The 27,987-nt window shown below is 43.4% G+C and overlaps 2 protein-coding genes across 5 annotated transcripts; both read left to right on the top strand.

Annotated features, from left to right (window-relative positions):
• Nucleotides 1-613: 613 nt before the first annotated feature.
• Nucleotides 614-21,587, top strand: fam126a (family with sequence similarity 126 member A). 4 transcript variants are annotated; one of them, XM_036953255.1, is made up of 13 exons: nt 614-822; nt 5,406-5,490; nt 7,128-7,229; nt 7,450-7,632; nt 7,975-8,055; nt 8,205-8,320; nt 8,443-8,538; nt 10,865-10,981; nt 13,532-13,619; nt 13,872-13,978; nt 15,704-15,762; nt 17,955-18,254; nt 19,005-19,426. In XM_036953255.1, exons 2-12 carry the CDS (start codon nt 5,440-5,442, stop codon nt 18,233-18,235), a joined length of 1,281 nt encoding a protein of 426 aa, XP_036809150.1. In that variant the 5' UTR covers nt 614-822; nt 5,406-5,439; the 3' UTR covers nt 18,236-18,254; nt 19,005-19,426. The 4 variants fall into 4 exon arrangements, with proteins under 4 accessions (XP_036809150.1, XP_036809151.1, XP_021428156.1 ...); XM_036953256.1 differs by having other exon boundaries at nt 17,955-18,269; nt 19,005-19,140; XM_021572481.2 differs by lacking the exon at nt 17,955-18,254 and having other exon boundaries at nt 19,005-21,587.
• Nucleotides 21,588-22,009: 422 nt separating this feature from the next.
• tomm7 (translocase of outer mitochondrial membrane 7 homolog (yeast)) lies at nt 22,010-26,735 on the top strand. The gene is made up of 3 exons (XM_021572480.2): nt 22,010-22,200; nt 25,180-25,228; nt 26,187-26,735. Exons 1-3 carry the CDS (start codon nt 22,098-22,100, stop codon nt 26,200-26,202), a joined length of 168 nt encoding a protein of 55 aa, XP_021428155.1. The 5' UTR covers nt 22,010-22,097; the 3' UTR covers nt 26,203-26,735.
• Nucleotides 26,736-27,987: the final 1,252 nt, after the last annotated feature.

Genomic DNA, 27,987 nt, shown 5'->3' with positions numbered 1-27,987 from the left:
ATACAATTTATAATCCAGCATATTATAAATACATACCCTTTAAAGAGTTGACAACATAGCTGCTACTCTCTGTTATTATCTATGCATAGCCACATTAATAACCCTACCTGCATGTACATTATTACCTCAATTACCCCGACACTGGTGCCCACACATTGACTCTGAACCGGTATCCACTGTATATAGCCCCGCTATTGTTATTTACTGCTGCTCCTTTGTTTTTCTTATCTATTACTTTTTTTGGTATTTTTCTTAAAGTAAGCATTTCACTGTAAGGTCTACTACACCGGTTGTATTCGGGGCATGTGACAAATAAAAATAGATTTGATTTAATATGGAACATAGTATACTTTTTTTTTAAAGTTAAAAAAAAAAACCTTTTTACTTTTTAGTATACTTTCCTGTTTAATTTAAAAGTTACAACTATAAGATATGATGGCTAAAACACAAAGGTAATAAATCATATAACTATGACCATGGCCGGACTTGTCAAACAGCGATGACAGCGACAATCTACCCTATTTGTAAAAATTATTATGTCCCGCCCATACACCAAATTTAATTGGTCGCTATTTCTGGAGGCGCGGTTCTTACTTTTTATACTGCTTAGCCATTGGCTTACCATTCCTGCCATTCCGAATTAGTCCTTCTCGAGTTCACTCTAGTGTTGGCGAGTGGTGGGAGTAAATGAAAATGGAGGTTTTGATGTGGATTAATGATTTAGCTTGCTAGTGTCTTTATGGAGTAATTGATATCTACCCATTTCCTCGGACGGAACAATAGTGGACTTGGAGACAAAGGAAATCTCGAGATAGCATGATAGTAAGTAAACAAACAACTTTCCAGACAGCTAGTTAGTTCGTCTTTTTGGAGAGCGCTTTCTGCATGCACATTTTCAGTTTGAAACCTGGCCGATTCGGCTAGAGATTATGTCGAGCTCGGAAGCATATAAATTAGCTAGATCTGCTAGCGACCTCACACAAAGTAATTTGCGAGAATAGTTAAATAGCTACAGTTTGTATGTAGCGAGCTTGTGTATAGCTGTCGACCAGACTTGCGAAGCTGTGTGAAAGGTGAAGGATCTTGCCCGCTAGCATCTAGCTAGCCAACTGACAGGCGTGAAGTTAAACTCTAACAATTAGCAGCTAACTTAGTTCCGTCACTACGTTGGTCAGCAAGCTAGCTATCAGGTTTAACTGTCATTGGCCTGACAAGCCCAGGACAGGTAGCTTCCTTAGCCAGAAGGCTGTCAAAAAGTTTGTCCCTCAGCTCGTCTTCTGGTTAGCTAGCAAGTACCCATAGTCTAATTTCAAGCAGTATCCTTTTCAGTCAGTCAGTGGTTTAGTCTCCACATGATGTAGCTAAATGATGATGGCAAGGATGATGTTTATAGTGATGGTCTAACTACTGCTTAGGGTTTCTGCCGGTGGATATTGTGGCTGTACGCTGATCAATAGTCCTGTAGGATCGATCAGTGGTGGGCACTACATAGACATAGGTGTGGGTGTGTACCCTATACTGAGTCTTTAGCCAGTTGTCTGTGTTCGCTCTGTCAAGCATGTTTGATTAAAATCCTTTGTTTCATTATCAATGTTGCTGTTACACACACGTGTGTGTGCGCGCTCTCTCTCAGCCCTGCCTGTCGGGCAGGTTGAGTAATGCATTGTTCAGATTTTTGCAATAGCTGACATGTGACGCAGCTTTCCTCAGTAAAGCCCTAGAGACTGGCGAGAAACACGGCTCTAATGCAGTGGAACCTCTGTAGGATGGTGCACACACAGTCCCTCTGCTATACAGAATGATAGGACAGTTTGCCAAACAGCAGTATGAGGAGCTCTCTGTAAATATGATCAGGGCCGAGCCTATAGTTACCTGAGACAGAGGGGGATGAAGAAAGAGTGAGAGGGAGAGAGAACAGGAGTGTAGGCTGCTATAAGACGATTCCAGCCTGTCCACTTTCTCTCTCAGAACCCACAGCTATCAGACCACACACACACAGCTACTAATTAGAGTTAGGCACACTACTGCTGCTGGCAGAGAAACTACTGCGGGGGAAGGGGGGTGCAGATTCTGCAGAATCGGGTGATTGAGCGATGAGGAGAGGAAGTCTGGAGGAAGTAAGAGGTTAGGAAAGCGGGGGCATTATTTCCAAAGGAGAGGGAGATCTGCTAGGATTGTGTGTGTACTCGTGTGAGTGAGTATGAGGATGATGTAGACTATTTTCAGGACATTCCTTCACCTCATTTGGGCTACAGCGCTCTTTCTTTCTCGCTCCTCTGTTTCCTCTAGGGCATGGCACAATTATATGACTGCCGTGTGTGTGTGTGTGTGTGTGTTTTACCCCGTAACACAGGAAAAAGCGGCTCGGGCAGCTTTTTCTTCTATCCTCCAAGCTCTCCAAAACAGGGTTTTCTGATTGGCCCATTCACTTCCTGGCTTTTGCTCCGGTCTGATAACATGCCAGAGCAGCCCTTGGCTTGCCCTGTCCATTTTTCACTTGTTCACTTCCTTGATTCATAAGGAATAAGACGTGTAAGAAAATATGGTGGAAAATTGCTTTGAACACGGCTAGCCCTTGCTTACACCAACCCATTGTTTTTAAGTGCGTGGGGAGGAGTGCATTCTTTGAGAGAAAGGACAGAGAATTGGGACGCATCATAGTGTGAGTAGGCCTATGTATTGGAAAGGGATGTCATAGTGAGTGAGTTGTCTAGGAGGAGTGGGTGGATGTGTCTGTCCTGTGTGCGTTGGTATACAGTCTTGCGATAAAAGATCTCCTACTGACAGCGCAGTAAGTAGTGTGTTGTGTAATAACATTGATTCAGAATAGCTTGTTCTCCAGTTAGCCAGTGTAAGAGTATGTGATTGGCTGTGCTGTCTGTTAGCTTGTTTCTGATAGGCTGTGTTTATAGGACAAGTTTGATGGTATTGGTGCTGTGATTGATAGATGGAGAAGAAACTACTACTGTGGACATAGCATCCACCTGGAGTGTGTGTGGCTGGCCTATTGATGTTAAAGGTTGTTTGTTTGGCTGCTACTCTTGTTTGGGCTTACTGTACCTCTTGGACCACACACACACAGAGAAGATTAGAAGTGTAAACTAGCAGAGGAATGTGTTGTTTAAATAGAGAGGATTATGAGGAAAGGCTGCCTGTTTTAAGCTCTGTGGTAGGAACCTAGAGGTCAGTGCGTGTGTGAGACTGTGAATGGAGTCTTTGTGATTGCAGTTATAACCGGTTGGCAGGCTCTCTGAAACAGGTTTTGTGAAACATGGAGGTGAATATTAGAATACACACACACACACGCCCACGTTCCTGTTTGGTGTTGGGCAATATTGACCAGCCGCCTCGCAACACTCCACTGTGTCTCCACCTATACTAACAAAAATAAAAACGCAAAATGCAACAATTTCAAAGATTTGTACTGAGTTACAGTTCATAATGAGGAAATCAGTCAATTTAAATAAATGTATTAAGCCCTAATCTATGGAGTTCACATGACTGGGAATATATATATGCATCTGTTGTCATAGAAAATGGGCCTCACAATGGGCCTCAGGATTTCGTTACAGTATTTTTGTGCATTAAAGTTTCCATTGGTAAAATGCAATTGTGTTCATTGTCCTCTCAATAACCATAACTCCACGACCACCATGGGGCACTCTGTTTGTTTACAACGTTGACATCAGCAAACGGCTCGCCCACACGACGCCGTTCACATGGTCTGTGGTTGTGAGGTCGGATGGACATACTGCTAAAGTGACATTGGAGGCGGCTTATGGCAGAGAAATGAACATAAAATTATTTGACAACAGCTCTGGTGGACATTCCTCCAGTCAACATGCCAATTGCACGCTCCTTTAACTTGAGACATCTGTTCCATTGTGTTGTGGCAAAACTGCACATTGTAATGATCATGCTGTTTAATCAGCCACACCTGTCAAGTGGATGGATTTATCTTGGCAATGGGGAAATGCTCACTAACAGGGATGTAAACAAATTTGTTCACATTTGAGAGAAATAAGCTTTTTGTGTGTATGGAACATTTCTGTGATAATTTATTTCAGCTCATGAAACATGGGAGCAGCACTTTACATGCTGCTTTAGCTCGGTGATCCCCGGTACCATGGTCAACGTTTGGTCATTATGTGTTCTAGTCTAGTAGGCCAGATCTGAGCTCATGGAAACACACTGTAGATGGATGATATTTGCATGATTCATCTAGCTCTGTTTATACCATACGAGGAGCTGTGTGTGTGCGTGACTTTGTGTGTAGTCTCGTGGAACCAGACCAATGTGTTGTGTTTGTGTGACATCATGTGAATGTAAATAATCTTAAGAAGTAGTTGAAGAAAGAATAATTCCAATCTGAGCACATGTTCCTGCATGAGAGTTGTCTCTCTCACCCCCTCTTTTTCACTCTTCCCCTCTCTTTCTCACTCTCTTCCCCTCTCTTTCTCACTCTCTTCCCCTTTCTTTCTCACTCTCTTCCCCTTTCTTTCTCACTCTCTTCCCCTTTCTTTCTCACTCTCTTCCCCTTTCTTTCTCACTCTCTTCCCCTCTTCACTCTCTTCCCCTCTTCACTCTCTTTTTCACTCTTTTTCACTCTTCCCCTCTTTTTCACTCTTCCCCTCTTTTTCACTCTCTTCCCCTCTCTTTTTCACTCTCTTCCCCTCTCTTTTTCACTCTTCCCCTCTCTTTTTCACTCTCTTCCCCTCTCTTTTTCACTCTCTTCCCCTCTCTTTTTCACTCTCTTCCCCTCTCTTTTTCACTCTCTTCCCCTATCTTTTTCACTCTCTTCCTCACTCTCTTTTTCACTCTCTTCCCCTCTCTTGTTCACTCTCTTTCTCACTCTCTTCCCCTCTTCACTCTCTTCCCCTCTTCACTCTCTTTCTCACTCTCTTCCCCTCTTCACTCTCTTTCTCACTCTCTTCCCCTCTTCACTCTCTTTCTCACTCTCTTCCCCTCTTCACTCTCTTCCCCTCTCTTTTTCACTCTCTTCCCCTCTCTTTCACACGGTGTGTGGACATGGTCCATCTCCTCTCCTTGCACCCACTTCTCACGACACACACACACCACACAGATGCAGTGCTGTACTTCATTGTCTTGAACAAACATATCAAATCCATGAGGGGAGGGATGGAGACATGGATGGGGGAGTGGGGGCTTAGCACTGTTTTCCTCCCTATCTCTCTCACACACACACTCTTATGTAACTGCGGGAGAGCCTGAAGTAACATTATAAGGAGAGAGCGAGGGAGAGTGCTGTTGATAGTGAGAGAGGTGTGAAACAGCAGAGATTGTGTGAAGCTGTAACTAAGGGAGAGTGAGGGGAAAGAGAGATGGATTTTGTATTGTGTGTCTGTCTTAGAGTGTACTAACTACCGTCTCTCTTTGCTTCCCAGGTAGAGGTGTGTCCACAACAGCAGATGAGGGAAGATGTTGGCTATGGACCAAGGAGTGGTGGAGGAGTGGCTGTCAGAGTTTAAGGTGTGTGTCTGTCAGTCAGGTTTTCCGTTAGCCGGTAAGCTTTTACCCCCCCCGCCCCCAAGCCCATAAATAAAAAAAATTATGCCTTTTAGCCTATTCATTGATGGAAATACCAGTCGCTGGAAATGCATTTGACCGGTCTTATCGGTCTCTTGGTTCATTTGCATAATTTTGTGGAATTAAATTGGTGCGTGTGTATTTTCGTTGGTCATTACGTGTCTTATTTATCACACGTACAGCAAACGGATACAGAGCCTGTATATGAGCGGAAAATCAGCGCCAGAGCTGCTGCTACAGCTGATCACACAGCTCGTTCGTTGTTAATGGGGTAAAGCATGCTTCTATAAGCCCAATCATTACACAACAATTGGAAAAGCCATCGCTACACAACAATTGGAAAAGCCATCGCGTCTTTAAAATAGTTTTGATGTCGACAATTAAAAAATATATTAAAAAAAAATTATTTCTCAACTGGTAATTGAAGCTTGCTTCCCATTCGCTATTCAAGTACATAGACAATGATAGGCAGGCTTTAATCCATCACACACCGCTTTACAATGAGCTGGAGGCAGTATGCATTTTGAAAACATATTCTTAATTGTTTGAAACCTGAACATTTTACATCATATTATGAGGCATGTCTTACCTTGCTTCAAAGTAGCCTAGACAAAAGTATTTTATAAAGACTTCCATATGCCATTGAAACCAGTAGCTATTGGTTTTCAAATCAATTTTCTTTCATTGTCCTTTAGCCAAACTTCCATCCTAATCATATTAGCAACCAATGCTAGTTGCATCTTTAGATCTCCCCTTTTTCGACATTTTGTAAATTATATTTTCGTCTGTCATATGAAACTGCTGATGTGCGGTGTGCTTTTGACAACTGTTGTCCCGCTAATTGCATTATACAACGAACATTTGCGCTTAGCATACTGCCTTGTCTGCATTGCTGAGCTTATACTGTGAAGAAATAATAGTTAATCAACATTTTTATGCTAAATGTTCTGATCTGTTGCATCAGCCTCTTTTTAAAGATGTTTTGGGGAAGTCTAGGCCTACTGGTTGTGTGAAGTTTGGGATCTATCGTCCTACAACTGTCCTAGAGTCTGTTTGGAATAGGCTATTTCTTTCTCGCACAGAACGACAAGCTGACCAATAGAATAGGTCAACTTTTCTACTATGGGGGGCTAGTGATTTTGTTGTTCGTTACTCGTCTTGTTGGCTGAGGAAAAGTACATCTTCAAAGTATGCATCAGAATTCGGTAAGAAGGAAGCACGCCGTTGCATCCTCGAGTTGCATGTTCTGTTAAGATGCATTACCATAATCTAAGTGTGAAGTCTGTCATTCTGAACACCGTGGGTGGTCGCCCTAGTGGGTTATGCACCCAATGAAAATGGGTCCAGAAAATTCAATTCTGCCTGTCCGCTGTCTGACGCCACATTTTCCTCACGGAAACACTGGTGTTTGTGTTTGTGTGTGTTAGGGGAGTGCCAGTATCACTGTCTCCTCATCAGTGTTCACTATATCTCTGTCTGTCAGAACACACACACACACACACTCAAAACGTAGATGTGTGGGCTTAGTTATTTCAAGGTTGCCCCGGGTACAGAGTGTTGATCTGTGTGATTGTGTACAGACCCTTCCTGACAGTGCAGTGTCCAGCTACGCAGCGTCTCTGAAGGAGAAAGGCTCCCTGGTCCCAGCGCTCTACAAAGTCATCAGGGAGAACTACAGTGATGTATGTACTACACACACGCACATACAACGTTAATGCATACACTGATACAATCCGTTTCCACTAGCATTGCTACATTCTGCAAAAATGCTCACCAGGAGCTTCTGGACTTTGCTAAATATCCAGCTAATGAAACATTAACAACCTAGATATTTAACAGAACTAAGCTAAAATGTCAAAGTGAACTCTCCCTCAAACCCTCTCCTCTATATCTATCTTCTAGTTGTTGGAGCCAGTGTGTCACCAGTTGTTTGAGTTCTATCGTAGCGGAGAGCCACGGCTGCAGCGGTTTGTTCTCCAGTTCCTCCCTGAGCTGCTCTGGTCCCTCCTCCTGGCTCCGTCTGCAGCCAGGGACCCACATACCTCCGGCTGTATAGAGGCCCTGCTACTGGGGATATATAATCTGGTGAGATACACACACCCACATTCTAACACACACTTTCAGGAGGGTGTTGGGGGGTTAGAAATTAGAGCTTGCTCGCTCTCACTCTCGTTCTCGCTGTCTGTCTCAGAATAGCAGAGTAGGTCAGCTGTCATTCAGCATCCTGTCACAGCTATTACTCATCCTGACATTACCAGCTCTGACATCGCCTAACAGGCCTTTACACACAGACACACACACAGATACACACACAGACAGACACCACTGAGACACTGCTTCGCTTTAAGGTGTACTCTTTAAAATAGCTTTTATTTCCCTCGCCCACACACTGACATTCTCTCTCTCTCTCTCTCTTTCTCTCTGTAGGAGATTGTAGATAAGGACGGACAGAGTAAAGTCCTTTCTTTCACTGTCCCCTCCCTCTCCAAACCCTCAGTCTACCACGAGGTAAGTACACCTTTCAAGTCAGTCTTTCTCTATGAACATGGTATATGGATGGGGTTGGCTAACTATTAAATCCTCCCTAGATGAGAGTGACCATCTTTAAATAACTTTTTATAGATCAAGTTAGTAATATGAATAAACCCTTCCCCCAGCCCTCCACCATTGGCTCCCTGGCGTTGACGGAAGGGGCTCTAGCTAATCATGGGCTGCGTAGAGTGGTGTACAGCGGGCCTCACCTACAGAGAGAAACCTTCACGGCTCAGAACAGGTCAGACAGAGTTATGGTTGAATTGGAGCTGGGCTGCAGTGTGATGTATTTGTTTTATGGCAATTTGGCTGAAGTGCTTAAGATCTTGGTTTGTGTTAACGTTGCTGTGTGTGTGTGTGTAGGTTCGAGGTGCTGACCTTCCTGCTGCTGTGTTACAATGCAGCTCTCAGCTACATGACCTCCTCATCTCTGCAGTCCCTCTGCCAGCTCAGCTCCAGGTAACACACACACACACACACACACACACACACACACACACACACACGCTCCCCTGCCAGCATCCGCTTATTTGATCCTCTTAAAGACTTTAGCGGAGAACTGGGCCAAGATACTACCACTTTCCCTGAGAGCCTAGGACACACACACACACACACACAAGGTCTCTGTCTGAGGAGTTGTTAATCTGCTGGCAGTGGTTGAGCATTAGTGTGATGAACACTGAGCTAAAGAGAGAAAGAGAGGTGATCAGCTCACTGCAGTTCTACTCTTTGCCTTAGAGCAGGTATTCCAAAACTGGGGTACGTTTAATGCCATCGGGGGTACGGCAAATAAAAATGTGATTCACATTTGGTTGAGTTTTTTAATTTTTTGTCACCCGAGTAGCCTCGTTTCACTGACAACAATAAAATGAAACTATCTAGTGTTCAGCAAAATAACAACACAAAGTCAAATACAGGTAGCCTAATAATTAACATCTAATCACACTAACCGTTACTCTCTTGCGGGAAATCCACTAACGGTCCGTATGTAGCCAAACGCAGCTGCTGCTCATGTTGGTATCTGTACTGATGGCACAAAAGCCATGACAGGGAGACATAGTGGAGTGGTTACGCAAGCAGTTGCTCCCGACATCACTTGGGTACACTGCAGCATCCACCGAGAGGCTCTTGGGTACACTGCAGCATCCACCGAGAGGCTCTTGGGTACACTGCAGCATCCACCGAGAGGCTCTTGGGTACACTGCAGCATCCACCGAGAGGCTCTTGGGTACACTGCAGCATCCACCGAGAGGCTCTTGGGTACACTGCAGCATCTACCGAGAGGCTCTTGGGTACACTGCAGCATCCACCGAGAGGCTCTTGGGTACACTGCAGCATCCACTGAGCGGCTCTTACTGCCAAGGGAATGACTGACAGCTTGAAAGACATTTTGGACACTACAGTGAAAATGGTTAACTTTGTTAAAGCAAGGCTCCTGAACTCTTGTTTATTTTCTGCATTATGCAATGATATGGGTAGCAACCATGTAACGCTTTTACAACATACAGAAGTGCGCTGGTTATCAAGGGGCAAAGTATTGACACGTTTTTTAAAATTGAGAAACGATCTTAAAGTTTACTTTACTGTCCATAATTTTCACTTGTCTGACTGTTTGCATGATGATGAGTTTCTCACACGACTGGCCAATCTGGGTGATGTTTTTTCTTGCCTGAATGATCTGAATCTAGGATTACAGTGATTCTTCTCAACTATATGCAATGTGAGGGACCAAATTGAGGCTATGATTAAGAAGTTGGAGCTATTTTCTGTCTGCATTAACAAGGACAACACACAGGTCTTTCCATCATTGTATGATTTTTTGTGTGCAAATGAACTCAAGCTTACGGACAATGTCAAATGTGATATAGCGAATGTCCTGATTGAGATGGGTCCACAATTACATAGGTACTTTCCCAAAACGGACAAAACGAACATGAACGTTATCCCTTTCATGCCCTGCCTCCAGTCCACTTACCGATATCTGAACAAGAGAGCCTCATTGAAATTGCAACAAGCGGTTCTGTGAAAATTGAATTTAATCAGAAGTCACTGTCAGATTTTTGGATAGGGCTGCGCTTAGAGTTTCTTGCCTTGGCAAATTATTAAGACACTGATGCTATTTGCGAACACGTACCTATGTGAGAGTGGATTCTCGGCCCTCACTAGCATTAAAACTAAATGCAGGCACAGACTGTGTGTGGACAATGATTTAAGACTGAGACTCTCTCCAATGCAACCCAACATTGCAGAGTTATGTGAATCCTTTCAAGCACACCTTTCTCATTCACCTGTGGTGAGTTATTCACAATTTTTGATGAACAAATAAGGTTTTATCTGTAAGATGGCTACATAAAGAGCAATTATTGTATTATTTTTTTGTGCCCTGGTCCTATAAGAGCTCTGTCACTTCCCATGAGCCGGCTTGTGACAACTCATACTCATTCTTATGTTTAATAAATGTATTGTGTAGTGTGTGGCAGGCTTACAATGATGGCAAAAAAACATGTGAGTTACACTGACCCTGGTGCTAGAGAGGGTATGCAGCTAGAGGTTGAATGTTTGAAGGGGTACGGGACTATAAAACGTTTGAACCACTGATCTAGAGGAATCCGGCTGTTAGAAGAAACACAACAGTATATTATGGATGGCATGGATTTTTCAAATCATCCTGGTCTTTTATGAAGAAACTCTCGAAGCTTGTAATTTGTGTTCTGGTTGGTGGCTGTGTTCTCTGTACTGTGATTGGTTGAATTACGGTATTCTCTGCTCTTTGATTGGTCTACAGGGTGTGTATCTGTGGTTACCCGCGGCAACAGCTAAGGAGGTATAAAGGCATCAGCTCTCGTCTGACCGTCACCTCTGAGTTCCTGGTCCAACTCATCACTGGGATACATTACGCACTGTGAGAACACACACTATCTCTAACCTCTAACCATGAAACCAGCCTCCTTCACTCACGCTGCCAAACATACCCTCGTAAAACTGGCTATCCTACCTATCCTTGACTTCGGCGATGTCATTTACAAAATAGCCTCCAACACTCTACTCAGCAAACTGGATGCAGTCTATCACAGTGCCATCCGTTTTTGTCACCAAAGCTCCATATACTACCCATCACTGCGACCTGTATGCTCTCATTGGCTGGCCCTCGCTACATATTTGTCTCCAGACCCACTGGCTCCAGGTCATATATAAGTGTTTGCTAGGTAAAGCCCCGCCTTATCTCGGCTCACTGGTCACCATAACAACACCCACCCGTAGCAGTCGCTCCAGCAGGTATATTTCACTGGTCATCCCCAAAGCCAACACCCCCTTTGGATGCCTTTCCTTCCAGTTCTCTGCTGCCAATGACTGGAACGAATTGCAAAAATCACTGAAGCTGGAGACTTATACAGTGGGACAGTGGGGCAAAAAAGTATTTAGTCAGCCAGCAATTGTGCAAGTTCTCCCACTTAAAAAGATGAGAGGCCTGTAACTTTCACCATAGGTACACTTCAACTATGACAGACAAAATGAGAAAGAAAAATCCAGAAAATCCCATTGTAGGATTTTTAATGAATTTATTTGCAAATTATGGTGGAAAATAAGTATTTGGTCAATAACAAAAGTTTCTCAATACTTTGTTAAATACCCGTTGTTTGCAATGACAGAGGTCAAACGTTTTCTGTAAGGCTTCACAAGGTTTTCACACACTGTTGCTGGTATTTTGGCCCATTCCTCCGTGCAGATCTCCTCTAGAGCAGTGATGTTTTGAGGCTGTTGCTGGGCAACACGGACTTTCAACTCCCTCCAAAGATATTCTATGGGGTTGAGATCTGGAGACTGGCTAGGCCACTCCAGGACCTTGAAATGCTTCTTACAAAGCCACTCATTCGTTGCCCGGGCGGTGTGTTTGGGATCATTGTCATGCTGAAAGACCCAGCCACATTTCATCTTCAATGCCCTTGCTGATGGAAGGAGGTTTTCACTCAATCTCACGATACATGGCCCCATTCATTCTTTCCTCACGAATCAGTCGTCCTGGTCCCTTTGCAGAAAAACATTCCCAAAGCATGATGTTTCCACCCCCATGCTTCACAGTAGATATGGTGTTCTTTGGATGCAACTCAGCATTCTTTGTTCTCCATGATGAGTTGAGTTTTTGCCAAAAAGTTATATTTTGGTTTCATCTGAACATATGACATTCTCCCAATCTTCTTCTGGATCATCCAAATGCTCTCTAACAAACAGACGGGCCTGGACATGTACTGGCTTAAGCAGGGGGACACGTCTGGCACTGCAGGATTTGAGTCCCTGGCGGCGTAGTGTGTTACTGATGGTAGGCTTTGTTACTTTGGTCCCAGCTCTCTGCAGGTCATTCACTAGGTCCCCCCGTGTGGTTCTGGGATTTTTGCTCACCGTTCTTGTGATCATTTTGACCCACGGGGTGAGATCTTGCGTGGAGCCCCAGATCGAGGGAGATTATCAGTGGTCTTGTATGTCTTCCATTTCCTAATAATTGCTCCCACAGTTGATTTCTTCAAACCAAGCTGCTTACCTATTGCAGATTCAGTCTTCCCAGCCTGGTGCAGGTCTACAATTTTGTTTCTGGTGTCCTTTGACAGCTCTTTGGTCTTGGCCATAGTGGAGTTTGGAGTGTGACTGTTTGAGGTTGTGGACAGGTGTCTTTTATACTGATAACAAGTTCAAACAGGTGCCATTAATACAGGTAACGAGTGGAGGACAGAGGAGCCTCTTAAAGAAGTTGCAGGTCTGTGAGAGCCAGAAATGTTGCTTGTTTGTAGGTGACCAAATACTTATTTTCCACCATAATTTGCAAATAAATTCATTAAAAATCCTACAATGTGATTTTTCTGGATTTTTTTTCTAATTTTGTCTGTCATAGTTGAAGTGTACCTATGATGACAATTACAGGCCTCATCTTTTTAAGTGGGAGAACTTGCACAATTGGTGGCAGACTAAATACTTTTTTGCCCCACTGTATCTCCCTCACCAACTTTAAGCATCGGCTGTCCGAGCAGCTCACTGCAGCTGTACACAGCCCATCTGTAAATAGCCCCTCCAACCAACTACCTACCTCATCCCATATTTGTTTTTATTGACTTTTTTGCTCTTTTACACCAGTATTTCTACTTGCACATCCTCATCTGCACATCTAGCACTCCAGTGTTAATTTGCTAAATTGTAATTACTTGTAATTACTTTTTATTGCCTTACCTCCTTACTTCATTTGCACACACTGTATGTATATAGACTTTTTCTATTGTATTATTGACTGTATGTTTGTTTATTCCGTGTGTGTAACTCTGTGTTGTTTGTGACACACTGGTTTGCTTTATCTTGGCCAGGTCGCAGTTGTAAATGAGAACTTGTTCGCAACATGCCTACCTGGTTAAATAAATAAAAAACCCTACCCTGTGAACGAGAGGGTTGATTAGTTTGTGTGTTTCAGGTGTAATGGGGAGATGGACCTGGGTTCCAAGGCGCTGGATGATGTTCTGTACCGAGCTCAGCTAGAACTGTACCCTGAAGCTCTACTGGTGGGTGACATCACACACAAACACACACACAGGTGTGTGCCAGGACACCGACCTCTCCCATGTCATGTCACCAGAGGGTGTGTGTGTGGTGCCTGTAATCCCACAGTGTTAAAAACATTGAGATGTTAATCTGTAATCCTGAAGGCTGCTTCATCAAACCTCAGGCAGCGGTTCTTCAACAGTACAGTAGACACACACACACAGAGCATCCTGTGGTTGTTGTCAGTACTTAACATTGTGTGTGTTATTTAGGTGGGTAATGCCATCAAGTCGTCCCAACAGTGTGCTGCGCTGAAGTCTGGCGCTAGTAAAGAAGGAGCTCGCAGCATTCAGGTGGAGATCACTCCTACTTCCTCTAGGTAAGTATGTACTCTATCTACACAGTATATTTCCTCTAGGTATGTGCAGTGCCTTCAGAAAGTATTCATACCCCTTGAGTTGTTCCACATTTGTTGTTACAGCCTGCCTTCAAAATGGATTCAATTGTTTATTTTTCTCACGCATCTACACACAATATCACATAATGAAAAAGTTTTATTTTTGGGGGGTGAAAGTGAAATACAGATATCTAGTTTATACTGAAATTACAATATTTTACTGGGTTACAGTTCATATAAGGAATTCAGTAAGTTGGAATAAATTAATTAGGACCGACTCCATGCATTACACATGACTGGGAATACAGATATGCATCTGTTGGTCACAGATACATAACAAATAAATGGGCCTCAGGATCTTGTCACGGTATCTCTGTGCGTTAAAATTGCCATCAATAAAATGCAATTGTGTTTGTTGCCCATAGCTTATACCGTAATTCCACCCCCACCATGGGGCACTCTGTTTGACATCAGCAAACCACTCACCCACACGACGCCGTACACGCAGTCTGTGGTTGGGAGGCTAGTTGGACGTACTACAAAACATTATGTTCTCAGGCAACAGCTCTGGTGGGCATTCCTGCAGTCTAATTGCATGGACTGCAGGAATTGTTCCCAGCACAAGGTGCTGTAATGATCATGCTGTTTAATCAACTTCTTGACATACCACACCAGTCAGGTGGATTCATTATTTTGGCAAAGGGAAAATGCTCACTAACAGGGATGTAAAACAAATGTTATTTTTATTTCAGCTCATAAGACATGGGACCAACACTTGTTGTGTTTTTATATTTTTGTTCAGTGTACGTAAGTATTCACACCTCTGAGTCAATCATTTGTAGAAACACCTTTTGGCAGCGATTTACAGCTGTGAGTCTTTCTGGGTAAGTCTCTAAGAGCGTTCCACACCTGGGTTGTGCAACATTTGTCCATAATTCTTTAAGCTCTATCAAATTGGTTGTTGATCATTGCTAGACAGCCATTTTCTGGTCTTGCCATAGATTTTTAAAGTAGATTTAAGTCAAAACTGTAAATCGGCCATTGTGTGTCGGTCAGAGAGACTTTTTTTCCCTTCTATTTAATCCATTTTAAATTCCGACTAACACAACAATGTGGAATAAGTCAAGGGATGTGAATACTTTCTGAAGGCTCTGTATGTGTATATAATAAATATATCTACACAGTATACTTCCTCCAGGTACATTTTTATTTATTTCACCTTTATTTAACCAGGTAGGCTAGTTGAGAACAAGTTCTCATTTACAACTGCGACCTGGTCAAGATAAAGCAAAGCAGTGCGACACAAACAACAGAGTTAGACATGGAATAAACAAACATACAGTCAATAGTCTATATACAGTGTGTGCAAATGAGGTAGGATAAGGGAGGTAAAGGCAATAAATAGGCCATAGTCGCGAAATAATTATATTGCAGCAATTAAACACTGGGAGTGATAGACGTGCAGAAGATGAGTATGCATGTAGAGATACTGGGGTGCAAAGGAGATAAATAAAATACAGTATACACAGTATCCATTTTGATCTATAGTCATAGGTTCATAGATTGATTGTTATTTTTTTAGTGGAAAATTGTCTTTTGTATTTTCATGTTTTTTGATGGATGATTTTGATAAACTGCATTTTATATTGATTTTCCTGTTTACCTCTTTTGAACTACTAATAATTGAATGTGAATTCCCTCCTGTAGGATTTCACGGAATGCGGTCACGTCACTCTCTATCAGAGGACACCGCTGGAAACGACATGGTAAGGCTCTGACGGATGGACGGTTTAGAAACTCTAACCTAGAGTCAGTAGGGTATCTGGCCTGTTATCTGGAGCTAGTTGTGATTATAGACATTAGGCTGTCTGTCTGCAATAAGAGGTTCTCAGTTCCAGACCTTTCCCACTCACCCATCTCTACTGACTACTCTCTGCCGGAGTTCAGCATGCCATGGGTTCTCCGCATCAGGACGTTTTATTCAGCTTCTTGTCATTCACTACAGCTCTGCTCATCTGTCTTCTCTAGACATTATCACTGTCTGTACATGTTACCTAGACACATTATTACATTTAACGTTTACACATGATCACTGCCTCGTCTGTTTTAATAGTTTACTGTATGCATTACTGTATGCATTATTCATGCATGTACAGTTGAAGTCAGAAGTTTACATACACCTTACATACACCAAATACATTTAAACTCAGTTTTTCACAATTCCTGACATTTAATCCTAGTAAATATTCCCTGTCTTAGGTCAGTTAGGATCACCACTTTATTTTAAGAATGTGAAATGTCAGAATAATAGGAGAGTGATTTATTTCAGCTTGTATTTCTTTCATCACATTCCCAGTGGGTCAGAAGTTTACATACACTCAATTAGTATTTGGTAGCATTGCCTTTTAAATTGTTTAACTTGGGTCAAACGTTTCGGGTGGCCTTCCACAAGCTTCCCACAATAATTTGGATGAATTTTGGCCCATTCCTCCTGACAGAGCTGGTGTAACTGAGTCAGGTTTGTAGGCCTCCTTGCTCGCAAACGGTTTTTCAGTTCTGCCCACCCATTTTCTATAGGATTGAGGTTAGGGTGTTGCGATGGCCACTCCAATACCTTGACTTGGTTGTCCTTAAGCCATTTTGTCACAACTTTGGAAGTCGCTTGGGGTCATTGTCCATTTCTAAGACCCATTTGTGACCAAGCTTTAGCTTCCTGACTGATGTCTTGACATATTGCTTCAATATATCCACAAAAGGTTCCTACCTCATGATGCCATCTATATTGTGAAGTGCACCATTTTCTCCTGCAGCAAAGCACCCCCACAGCATGATGCTTCCACCCCCGTGCTTCAAGGTTGGGATGGTGTTCTTCAGCTTGCAAGCGTTCCCCTTTTTCCTCAACATAACGATGGTCATTATGGCCAAACAGTTCTATTTTTGTTTCATCAGACCAGAGGACATTTCTCCAAAAAGTACGATCTTTGTCCCCATGTGCAGTTGCGAACCGTAGTCTGGCTTTTTTGGGCGGTTTTGGAGCAGTAGCTTCTTCCTTGCAGAGCAGCCTTTCAGGTTATGTCGATATAGGACTCGTTTTACTGTGGATATAGATACTTTGTACCTGTTTCCTCCAGGTCCTTTGCTGTCCTTTGCTGTTGTTCACAAGGTCCTTTGCTGTTGTTCTGGGATTGATTTGCACTTTTCGCACCAAAGTACATCTCTAGGTGACAGAACGCATCTCCTTCCTGAGGGGTATGATGGCTGCGTGGTCCCATGGTGTTTATACTTGCGTACTATTGTTTGTACAGATGAACGTGGTACCTACAGGTGTTTGGAAATTGCTTCCAAGGATGAACCAGACTTGTGGAGGTCTACAATTGTTTTTCTGTGGGATTGGCTGATTTCTTTAGATTTTCCCATGATGTCAAGCAAAGAGGCACTGAGTTTGAAGGTAGGCCTTGAAATACATCCACAGGTACACCTCCAATTGACTCAAATGATGTCAATTAGCCTATCAGAAGCTTCTAAAGCCATGACATAATTTTCTGGAATTTTCCAAGCTGTTTAAAGGCACAGTCAACTTAGTGTATGTAAACTTCTGACCCACTGGAATTGTGACACAGTGAAATAATCTGTCTGTAAACAATTGTTGGAAAATGTATCATGCTCAAAGTCCTGACCGTCTTGCCGAAACTATAGTTTGTTAACAAGAAATTAGTGGAGTGGTTGAAAAATGAGTTTTAATGACGCCAACCTAAGTGTATGTCAACTTCCGACTTCAACTGTACATTGTCACTGTCTGCATGTGCAGTGTCACTATATTCTGTATACTGTGTGATCATCATGATTTTGTCTAGGATTTTTTTTTCTCCATCACATTTATTTTACTGTCTGTGTGTGTCTCTTATCTGTGTCTTCGTGTGTGTGTGTTTTATATCTGTCTCCATCTCCATGACCCCAGAGTCCCAGGAGGTCAGTGTAGATGGTGACCCGGCGACCCCTGGAGGTCAAGGGTCATCCATCCCAGAGATCAGTGTGACGATGCCCAACGGAGACTCTCTACGACCCCGCGACCCCCGACCTTTAACCCAGTCCGAGCCTGAGCCGCTGGGGTCAGCCTCAGAGGTCAGCCCCACCCACGACCCCAGTCCTAGGGGTCAGGAGGTCAGGAGGCAGAAGTCTGTGAGGCGATTGGTGGACGAGAGTTCTGGGCCCTCCTCTGCTGGAAGGGCCCAGTACTAAGACCCTCCCCATCCCCGGGGTAACCTAAGTAACAGTGTGTGGAGGCGTGATCTTCTCTAAGCATGACGGTTGATTGGTTGGCTGACTAACTTTCGCCGCACTGCGTTGCCTCCTGACATGTTCTCCGATTTACTCAGTTTGAGAGATCCCTTCCTCCTCATCACTCATTCCATCCATTTTCTCTCTCTCTGTGTGTGTGTGTGTGTGTGTGGCGGGGGGGTGGAGGTATTTTGGTCTCTAAAACGCCTAGCTCCAACACATCCCTGGGTTGCCGGGGGAGACAGACTGCTTTCTCCTGATTGGTTAGTTGCAGCAGCTGAGGACAATAGGCAGCTCTGGATTGGTCATTAGTCTCTTCCCCAGTATTTATTTTGTTTTAATTTCAGTATGTATATCAGTTCAGTGTGTCTGAAGAACCTGCCTATCTGTCTGTCTGCTGGTATAAGATTGTAGATTGCAGTCAGATGTGAGTTGTTAGTCGTGTGTTTTGTGTGTGTGTGTGTGTGGTTGGTTGGTTGGTATGTGTTGCTTTCTACAACTCCTGCTGCCCAGACCTCTGCCTGTTGCTGTTCTCAGATAAGTTATCAAGTATCAACAGTTAGTAGTTAACTAATCATAGCACCACTAACTGTAGTACAGCTGAATGGCAACCATGTAAATAGGTGTCTTTACTCACTACCAAGGTCAGCACCAGCCCACTGTCCTGTAGCCTGCTCTACTATTCTGTCTGTCATTTAACGATAACTAACCCCTCTCTCTATCTCTTTAGACGCAGTGGATTTGGGTTCCCCGGATGAGTTGATGGATATCTCTGAAGTGGACGAAGGGGTGTGGCCTACAGGAGGGGCTGGCCCGGACTCACTGACTCCACCTACCATCACTATCAGCAACAGCGTTACCCCTGGGGTGGGAGGGGCCAAGACAGGAAGCAGGAAGTGGCATCTAGGCGGATGGTCGCATAAGGAGAAGGAGGCTTGTCCTCCAGGGGGGCAGACCCTGGGCGAGAACCTGGATCTGTCAATCAAACGTCTGACGCTGACGTCCAGCCAATCGGTGCCCAAGGGGCCGAGCCATAGCGCACTGAGCAGCCTATCGCGTACAGCCAGCGCTGTGTTCTCACGCTCCTTTGAGGGAAACAACACCGGAGGAAACCGTGGCAACCCCGAGGCTGGCCGCTATTCGTGCAGTGGCAGCCTGCAGGAGGAGGAGTTAGGCTATCTAAGCCCCACCCCCAACCACAACCAGCGCTCGCCCAGCATCAGCGTGCACTTTAGGAGTGACCTGTGAACCCTGACCTCTAACTCTTGAGCTCTCACCCCCATCTCAATCCTCTAACCCCATGCCCCTGTACCTGTGACCTGTATTACCAGCCTGCCAGAAGGACTGGAACACATTCCCTCTTCTCCCCCTCCTTTCCTCACCATCCCCCTTTATTTCCTATACATACCATTCTTCATCTCCTTCTCTTCTTCTTCAGTAGGACAGCTGCCCCCTCTAAAAACTGGCTTCTCTCCTACCGTTCCTCTCTCTAAAGCGAGAGCCTTGTGTGAGAGCAGGGAGCCTGTGTCCATCCCTCCGCCCTGGAACTACAGAACCACCAGACAGATCTGCAGACTGTTTTCTGAGAGTGTTTGGAAATTGAGTATTTAAGACTCTTGTTTGGCTTTCTGTACATCCCTCCCGACCACGCCCCCATCACCGGGCAAGTACGGTGTTTGTGAGCTTGTGTGTGTGGGAGCTTGCATGTGAGTGTGAATGCAATAAAGTGTTGGCGACTGTTTTTAGAATAAAGGTTGCTGATTGCTGCAATGAACAAGGTGTGATACTCCCAAAAATAAAATGAAAATAAATATAGTCTCTAGTGAAACTTTTTTTTTCTTTTTTTTCTCAGATGCCCTCTCTTTCCCCTCTCCTTACTCATCATGCACTAGGCCCTAGTGACTAGGGTTTGATCTAACCCTAACACAATGTGACCTCCACACTCCCATTGCCATAGCAAATATCTATTCATCCAGTCTGAATAATTCTGCATTCCACAAAAATGATTAAATGACAGACCACAAATGATAGAAACCAAAAATAATCATTAGTCTTTCATGTTCACATGTGAAGAGTATTGATTGATGTCATCCTACTAGAAGCAATATTTATCTCTCTGTGGTTATTTTCTCCCAGGTCTGATCAACAAACAAGCTGATTGGGGTCATTTATGTTTCTCATCAATAAATTGATTGGGGATGGGTTTGTTAAGATTGTATGATAATGTATAAACTGTTTGTATGATGTAAAATGTGGAATTTTCCTATGACTGAGAGTCTTGGGTTTTTAAATGTAGATGCAACAATATATCAAAAGCAGTGGGGCGCCTACCTGCTTACGGTATTGATATGCATAAGCAGGAAGTCACCCTGTTGTCAATGCTGATGTCATATTGCTGCGTCTACCTTTAACTGTGGTGTTCTATGTACGGCAGACAGTGGTTAGAAATGTGGTATTTTCCTACGAGAGGGAGGGAGGGAGGGAGAGCCAGTTGTTGTTTGAGCTGTATTGAATCTCCTCAGTGTTAAAGAACAAGAAGAATCCAACCCAAACCTGCACGATACGTGCCTGACTCCCAAACCACACCACCACCAAACCGAACACACCCCTAGGTCTAGGAGTAGTGGTTATAGGGGCTAGGGAACATTGGTATGCTTATACAAGCTAGGGAATAGGTTTATAGGAGTTGGTTTGGGATTAGGCCTGTAAACTGTCCTCTCCTCCAATCCCTTTCTACTCTGAAGTATCAGTACAGTAATGTTGTGTTTGGTTGATCTTTATTGAGTGATTGGTTGATTTAACTTATTATATATTTTTTATGTTAACATGAACTTGACTGTGTTTGTCTGTTCTCTGGTTCATCATCACCTGCTTTATAACATAATGGAAATTGAGGATACAGACGAAGAACACGCTCCCTTTGAGGAGAGGCGCACTGGCTGAACATTTTAAGTCAACGATTGCACGACAGTCACACTCCATTTGGTGGCAATGAAGTTCACTGTGGTGCAGAGGGAGAGAAGAGTGTCGGGTGTAGGTCATGTACTACTGGACATCTGAATGCAGAATAACGTCTGCCCTACTGGAACCTTTGTTCTAGAACCAGTGTTCTGTCAGTCTGTGTTCTAGATCTGTTTTTATATTCATACGGTGGAACAATAACAATCATGTTTCTGTATTCTGTTGCTTTATGGAATGTCATGAATCTGTACATATTGTTGTTGGACTTCAGTTGTTGGTTTGGCCTTTCTGTCTGAAGATAACGCTCTGCTAGAGCTACTCTGAGAATAAAATTGTTCTATATTTCACTATATGCCTGACCCTGTTCTTCATCATACACACATTTATTTTACTCTCCTTGTGAGGACCAAATCATTTATTCCCATTCAAAATCCGATTTTCCTTAACCTAACCATAATTTTAACTCTAAAATAGCCTTTGTCCTCTTCACACATGTCTGAATTTTCCTTGTTTTACTGTCCTTGTGAGAACACAAGGATTGTTTTTGCTTTTACTATCATCCTAACATGATGGCCAAGCTCTCAATCCAAAACATCTGAGTGAAAGTATGCAACCATCTGTGTATGTATGTATTTATGTGTATTTATGACCATTTTAGGCGTAATGTTGATTTAAGTATGAGTTTGCTAATGTAGGCGCAGATGAACATTTCCTATTGCGTCCACAAAGTGGCGCTCGTCATATTTCTGATTGAACCAACTATCGCAAAAAATCTAAACCACATGCCACGCTTTACGGCAATGCGTCGGCTTCCTCTTTTTCACGTCCTTCAGAACCAGAACCAGTGAACCAACTAGCTACCATGGCGAAGCTCAGCAAAGAGACCAAGCAGCGGCTGCAGACGGTGTTTCAGGCCGGACAGTTCGTCATCCGCTGGGGTTTCATCCCCACGGTGCTCTACCTTGGTCAGTATGTGGCAAGTCGGTTAGCTTAGAGTGATAGCAGTTCGGGTAGGGGGGTATGTCCAAGTGACAGTATTTGTTTATGATTAACAAATTCAAGTTAGGGGAACCTCGTTTGTGTAACGCGACCACTGCATGCATTTGGAATTGCATAATCAGCTCTATGTTTTTCCCAATTTCAGTTAGCTAAACAACGTCCGAAAATGTATGGAGATTTGTGGCCCGGGGACTCTGTCATATAACAGCTAAACCACAGCCAGCTCACAGTGGTCGGTGATCATAGCCAGGGGTGTGAATGGGGAAACGAAGCCAGTGAGACATTTCCTGAATTAGCTACCGCAGGAACACCCCAGCTGTCAAGGGAAGCTAGCTAACTAAAATTAGGCAAAACACACGTTTGGGACTCCTGCTGTTGGTCGGTGTGTTTGTGCGGCTTTGCGTGTTTCTCGGGTGAGATCTCCCACGGGAGAAACCAACATCTTAACCATAAGCCCAGCGTTTCCCAAACGTTTGCCCTAGCACTACAGAGCTGATAAAAATAATGGAAACTTTGAGTTGACTATGGGAAAATCTATTTGAATTCAATAACTTTTTGACAGCATCCCTTTAGATTTAAACAACTTTCGATACGTTTTCCCATTGAAGAGGTGGACGTGAAGGGCAAAACATTCAGGAGATGAAAGGGGCTCAAAAAGGTGTCCGCTTTTCATACCCCACCATACCATGAGAAATCTGTCTTCATCACTCGAAAATATAAACGGTTGCGTTTGATATAATTTAAAAGCTTAGTGTTGTCAAACTATTTTATTATAGTCATTTTTAAACCTTTTACGTCAATGTAAAAACGTGTTAACTTAGATTTTTTTCATATTAGCATATTGTTGTTGCTTAGACCCTAGTTCACATCATTTGAGGTTTTTGTGTTGTGCCAGTTGAGACACAACATGCTCTTGAATACAGGGTAGGTGTCATTTCAATCATAAAATAGACTTCATAGAATTGACATACCTTACCACTGCAATTTAGCTGGGACACCGGTGACCTTTTAAATGAATCATGTTGAATGTCAAAGGAGGAAAGGTCAATTTTATATAACAAAATATGCTTTTTTCCCCCCAGAACCTATAAAATGCTTTGACAACCATCTATCTTTTCCAGTGATGACATGGATATCTTATGGTATGGTGGGGTATGCAAAATGGGTCAACTTTCAGCCCCTTTATCTCTCAAATGTTTTGGCATTCAGGTCCCAAGTCACTTTATGAGCGCTTCTACAATGGGTATGGAAGGTTTGGTGAAGTTCAAAAGAGGCCTTCAAAAAGTGATTGAATTCAAATGGGTTTACCCTTATTTGAATCAGTGGTGTAGTGCTAGGGGAGAAAACAAAATGTTCACTCGTTAACCCAATAGGAAATTCCTTCTTGGGTCGAGGGTGAGATTGATTTTTAAATCACAAGCAGGGCTACCTCATGAGACTGTGAGCCCGACTTTCTGCCTTCTGTCCAGCAACACCTCTCTCTACTTCTTTCCTTCTTCAACCTCTCCTACTGCCTTCTCACTTTCTACCCCTCTCCCTCTTAACTGCATCCCTACTTTCCAAGTGTGTGTCCCTCTATGTGCTAACTGAGGGTTAGTGTGTGTCCCTGTATGTGCTAACTGAGGGTTAGTGTGTGCGTGCATCATGACATGTATTCATAGACCAGTGCAGATTGCTATTGTCATCAACCTGCTACAGGCTGGGCTAATGTTAATGCTAACCACAGCTAACCCAGGGTAGGCCACGGAGGACCCTGCCAGTTTCGGTACCTGATCAGTAGTTACATTTAGCTCCAGGGTAGGAAGGAAATAGTTACAGCTTCTCTGGGAGGGAGATAATTACACTGGGGAAACCCTGAGTGCCACAAGCTGGCATGGCTACACAGTACACACACACGCTAACTATCTTCAGAGAAAGTGATGGGGAAACCCAGAATGTCTGCATGTGTCAGGATTGAGGACGTTGATGCAATGTTCTAGCATGAGTGAATGAAGTGTTGCAGAAACCGAAATGTGACTTATGAGTTAATTCATAGAGCATTGCTGCTATTTTCTATTCCCCTCCCCCTCTCTCAGGTCCAATAGTAGGTGTTGGAGACTCAACACTAGGGTTGGGGTTAGTTTGAATTGAAGTCGATCAAGGCAGGAAGAGATTGGAATTTTGACATTAACTAATAGAAAAACATTGGAATAATATTTTCTCAATTTCGGGTTTATTGAGAAGCCAATTTTTTTCAATTATTGAATTGGAATTTCAGTTTACTTCCTGAATTGACTGACTTAAATTAGAACTGACCCCAACGTGTTTAGTCTCTAACGCCTACAATTTACCCAACCCTCAACAGTCAGAAGCAGCGGGTGGCTGTCCTATCGCTTCTGACCAGAAGATTGGCTGTCATAATCAGTTAATTTCCAGAAGATTCTAGATGTTTAATCGCCACCATTCGTTGACACCCACAGCTTTTAGCCGTTCATCTTTGCAATATGTCTTAGCTATTAGGGTAGTCAGTTCCAACATTCACTTTCCTTCCCGGACATCTTTATTGGACCACAGGGAGAACTGCTGGTTAAAAGGGATAAGAGAGCGGGGAAACGTGAGGGAGAGATTGGGGTGGACGAAGAGACAGAGAGAGAGAGGGAGGGGTGGGTGGGTGGGTGGGTGGGTGGGGAAATCCCAAAGCTGTCCGTCTGAAGCTCCAGTTCGGAATGTTATGACACGTCAAGAGCTGGCCACGCAACAGGCATGTTCACCTCTTCTCAGGAACACGCTACTGATGCTAGATAACTACATCACTTGTGTTTGAGATTGTTTTATTGGAAACCGCTCTGATATGAACAGACGTCACATTACGCAGGCTTTGAAAAACGAAGCTCGGGAGTGCAATTAATGTTTCTACAATGATTTGCTTTTCTTCATCACTGCTCTCTTTTGTTTTTGATGTACAGGTTTCGCACGAGGGGGGGATCCTGGTATGCCGGAGCCCAACATCCTGAGGTGCGCTGTGTCTATCGGTCCATCTCTGTGTGTGTCTGTCCATCTGTGTGTGTCTGTCTGTTTTTGGTTTGGCCATCTGGGAACAGGGAATGTTAAGTTGGCTGATGTTTTACATGCCGTAACCAGTTGTGCTATTTGGTTTGTTTTTGTTTGTAACTTATTTTGTACATAATGTTGCAAACCATCAAACAACCAAAGCGTCAATGCACGATTAAGATTGAACCCTATTACACCGGCTCCGACACTCGTTGGATGTGGCAGGACTTGAAAACTATTACGGACTACAAAGGGAAACCCAGACGCGAGCTGCCCAGTGACTCAAGCCTACCAGACGAGCTTAATTCATTTTATGCTCGCCTCGTTATTGTTCTACTTTGTGTTATTTTTCTTTAGTTTATTTGGTAAATATGTTCTTAACTCTTCTTGAACTGCACTGTTGGTTAAGGGCTTGTATGTAAGCATTTCACGGTAAGGTCTACACTTGTTGTATTCGGCGTGTGACAAAGTTTGATTTGATTTGAATACGGTATCATGACGCTGGGCAAAGTAGTTAAATACATAAGGAATAGTGTGCCAATGGTTCTGGTCAAAGTAGTGCATTTATATAGGGAATAGGTAGCAATACCATAAATAAGATTGTTTACTCAGGCTGTTTTCCATTGAAAGAAATGGTCATGGTTCCTGTCTAAGTGGGCATTTCTACTTACGTGTGAGCATGCTTTTCCTGCCTGATCTCATGGTTCCTCGGTAATATCTGGCATGCTCACGCGAGAGCGGGAATAGATGGCTCTGCTCTACTTATTGTGCCCACCTGTCCCGGCCAGAAAAAAATTGCCAGAGAGATGTCTCACCCTGTGGCACCCCCTAGAGGAGGGAGTGGGGTGTCTTGCTTTCTCTACCATCTCTGGCCATGCCATTAAGACAAATGTAACCTCTGACCTTGTTTTCTCTCTTCCAGTCTGCTGTGGGGCTAAGGACAACCCTGACCCACCCAATCACCTCCTCCCACAATGGTCATGTGACTCCCAGCTGTCACCACAGAAGTGGATGCCATCTTTCCCTCAACAATTTCTATATGGCCCATATATTTTAGGCTGGTTGGAACTTTCTTTGTCACTTCACGTTTGGGTCGGAGACCTGAAGCGCTGAATTCCCTCTCACTCTGAAACACCAAATGGCGGGATGGACATCTTATTCTGAAACTGCACCTTTACTGCTTGGTGACGGACCATTTTTCTCTCATTTTGTTTCCTGTCAGTTTGGAAACATGTAAAACCTAGTCTTTTCATTTGGTCATGGATCTGTGTTTGTCTATTTACCTTAAATCATCCTGTATAAAATGTCTGCCTGTTGGTTGAAAATGGACCTGAGTTGGTCTATAAATCACCTTTTGAGAGAAGATTACTGTTTGGTTTGATTTTCGATTTATACCGTGACATTCTATTTTTTTCATGGAACCTATACATTTTTATGGGCCTAATAGTAGCCTAAAGCAATCCGGTAAACGGTAAAAAAAAAAAACATTTATCTTTTAAATGTCTCATTAACACAACCAGTCATGACGTTTTCATCTTATTAATTAACCATCTTTCCAACCAACCTTTTTATGGGGGTAAAGTACATGTCGGGCAAAAAATGTCATGACTGGCCTTATGGAAACAGAACATTTGTCGGTCAACTTTCCAAATGTCGACAAAGCAAAATACGCTAGACAAAGTGTGATCTTTTTGTGTCTGTAAAATTAATTTTGTGAGAGATGGTGGTGGAAACGCCTTTATGCGCAAATATTTATATGATAACCCATATCGAAGTAAACTTGGAGTCACGGGATGTTATGGTGTGTGGTCCTCCAACTACGACTTGGGAAAATGTGCATTTTTATTAGGCTACAGATGAAATAACTTACAGTACATTCGGAAAGTATTCAGACCCCTTGACTTTTTTCACATTTTGTTAAGTTACAGCCTTATTCTAAAATGTATTAAATAATTTGTTTCCCTCATCAAGCTACACACACTACCCAAATATGACCAAGCGAAAACAGGTTTTTAAAAATGTTTGCAAATGTAATTTTGTATGTTTGATGTATTTTGTATTTTGTATTTCAAATGTATTTTTCAAACCCTTTGCCATGAGACTTGAAATTTGAGCTCCGGTACATCCTGTTTCCATTGATCGTCCTTTAGATGTGTCAACAACTAGATTGGAGAACACCTGTGGTAAATTCAATTGATTGGACATGATTTGGAAAGGCACACGCCTGTCTATTTAAGGTCCCACAGTTGACTGCATGTCAGAGCAAAAACCATGAGGTGGAAGGAATTGTCCGTAGAGCTCCGAGACATGATTGTCTTGAGGCACAGATCTGGGGGAGGGTACCAAAATAATTCTGTAGCATTGAAGGTCCCCAAGAACACAGTGGCTTCCATCATTCTTAAATGGAAGACGTTTGGAACCACCAAGACTCTTCCTATACCTGGCCGTCCGGCCAAACTGAGCAATCGGGGGAGAAGGGCCTTGGTCAGGGAGATGACCAAGAACCCGATGGTCACTGACAGAGCTCCAGAGTTCCTCTCTGGAGATGGGAGAACCTTCCAGAAGGACAACCATCTCTGCAGCAATCTACCAATCAGGCCTTTATGGTAAAGTGGTCAGATGGAAGCCATTCTACAGTAAAAGTCACAACAGTCTGCTTGGAGTTAGCCAAAAGGCACCTAAAGAACTCTGACCATGAGAAACAAGATTCTCTGGTCTGATGA

Source organism: Oncorhynchus mykiss, chromosome 18, assembly GCF_013265735.2.
Source record: "Oncorhynchus mykiss isolate Arlee chromosome 18, USDA_OmykA_1.1, whole genome shotgun sequence".
NCBI lineage: Eukaryota > Metazoa > Chordata > Actinopteri > Salmoniformes > Salmonidae > Oncorhynchus > Oncorhynchus mykiss.
This window is presented reverse-complemented; position numbering and strand designations above follow the sequence as displayed.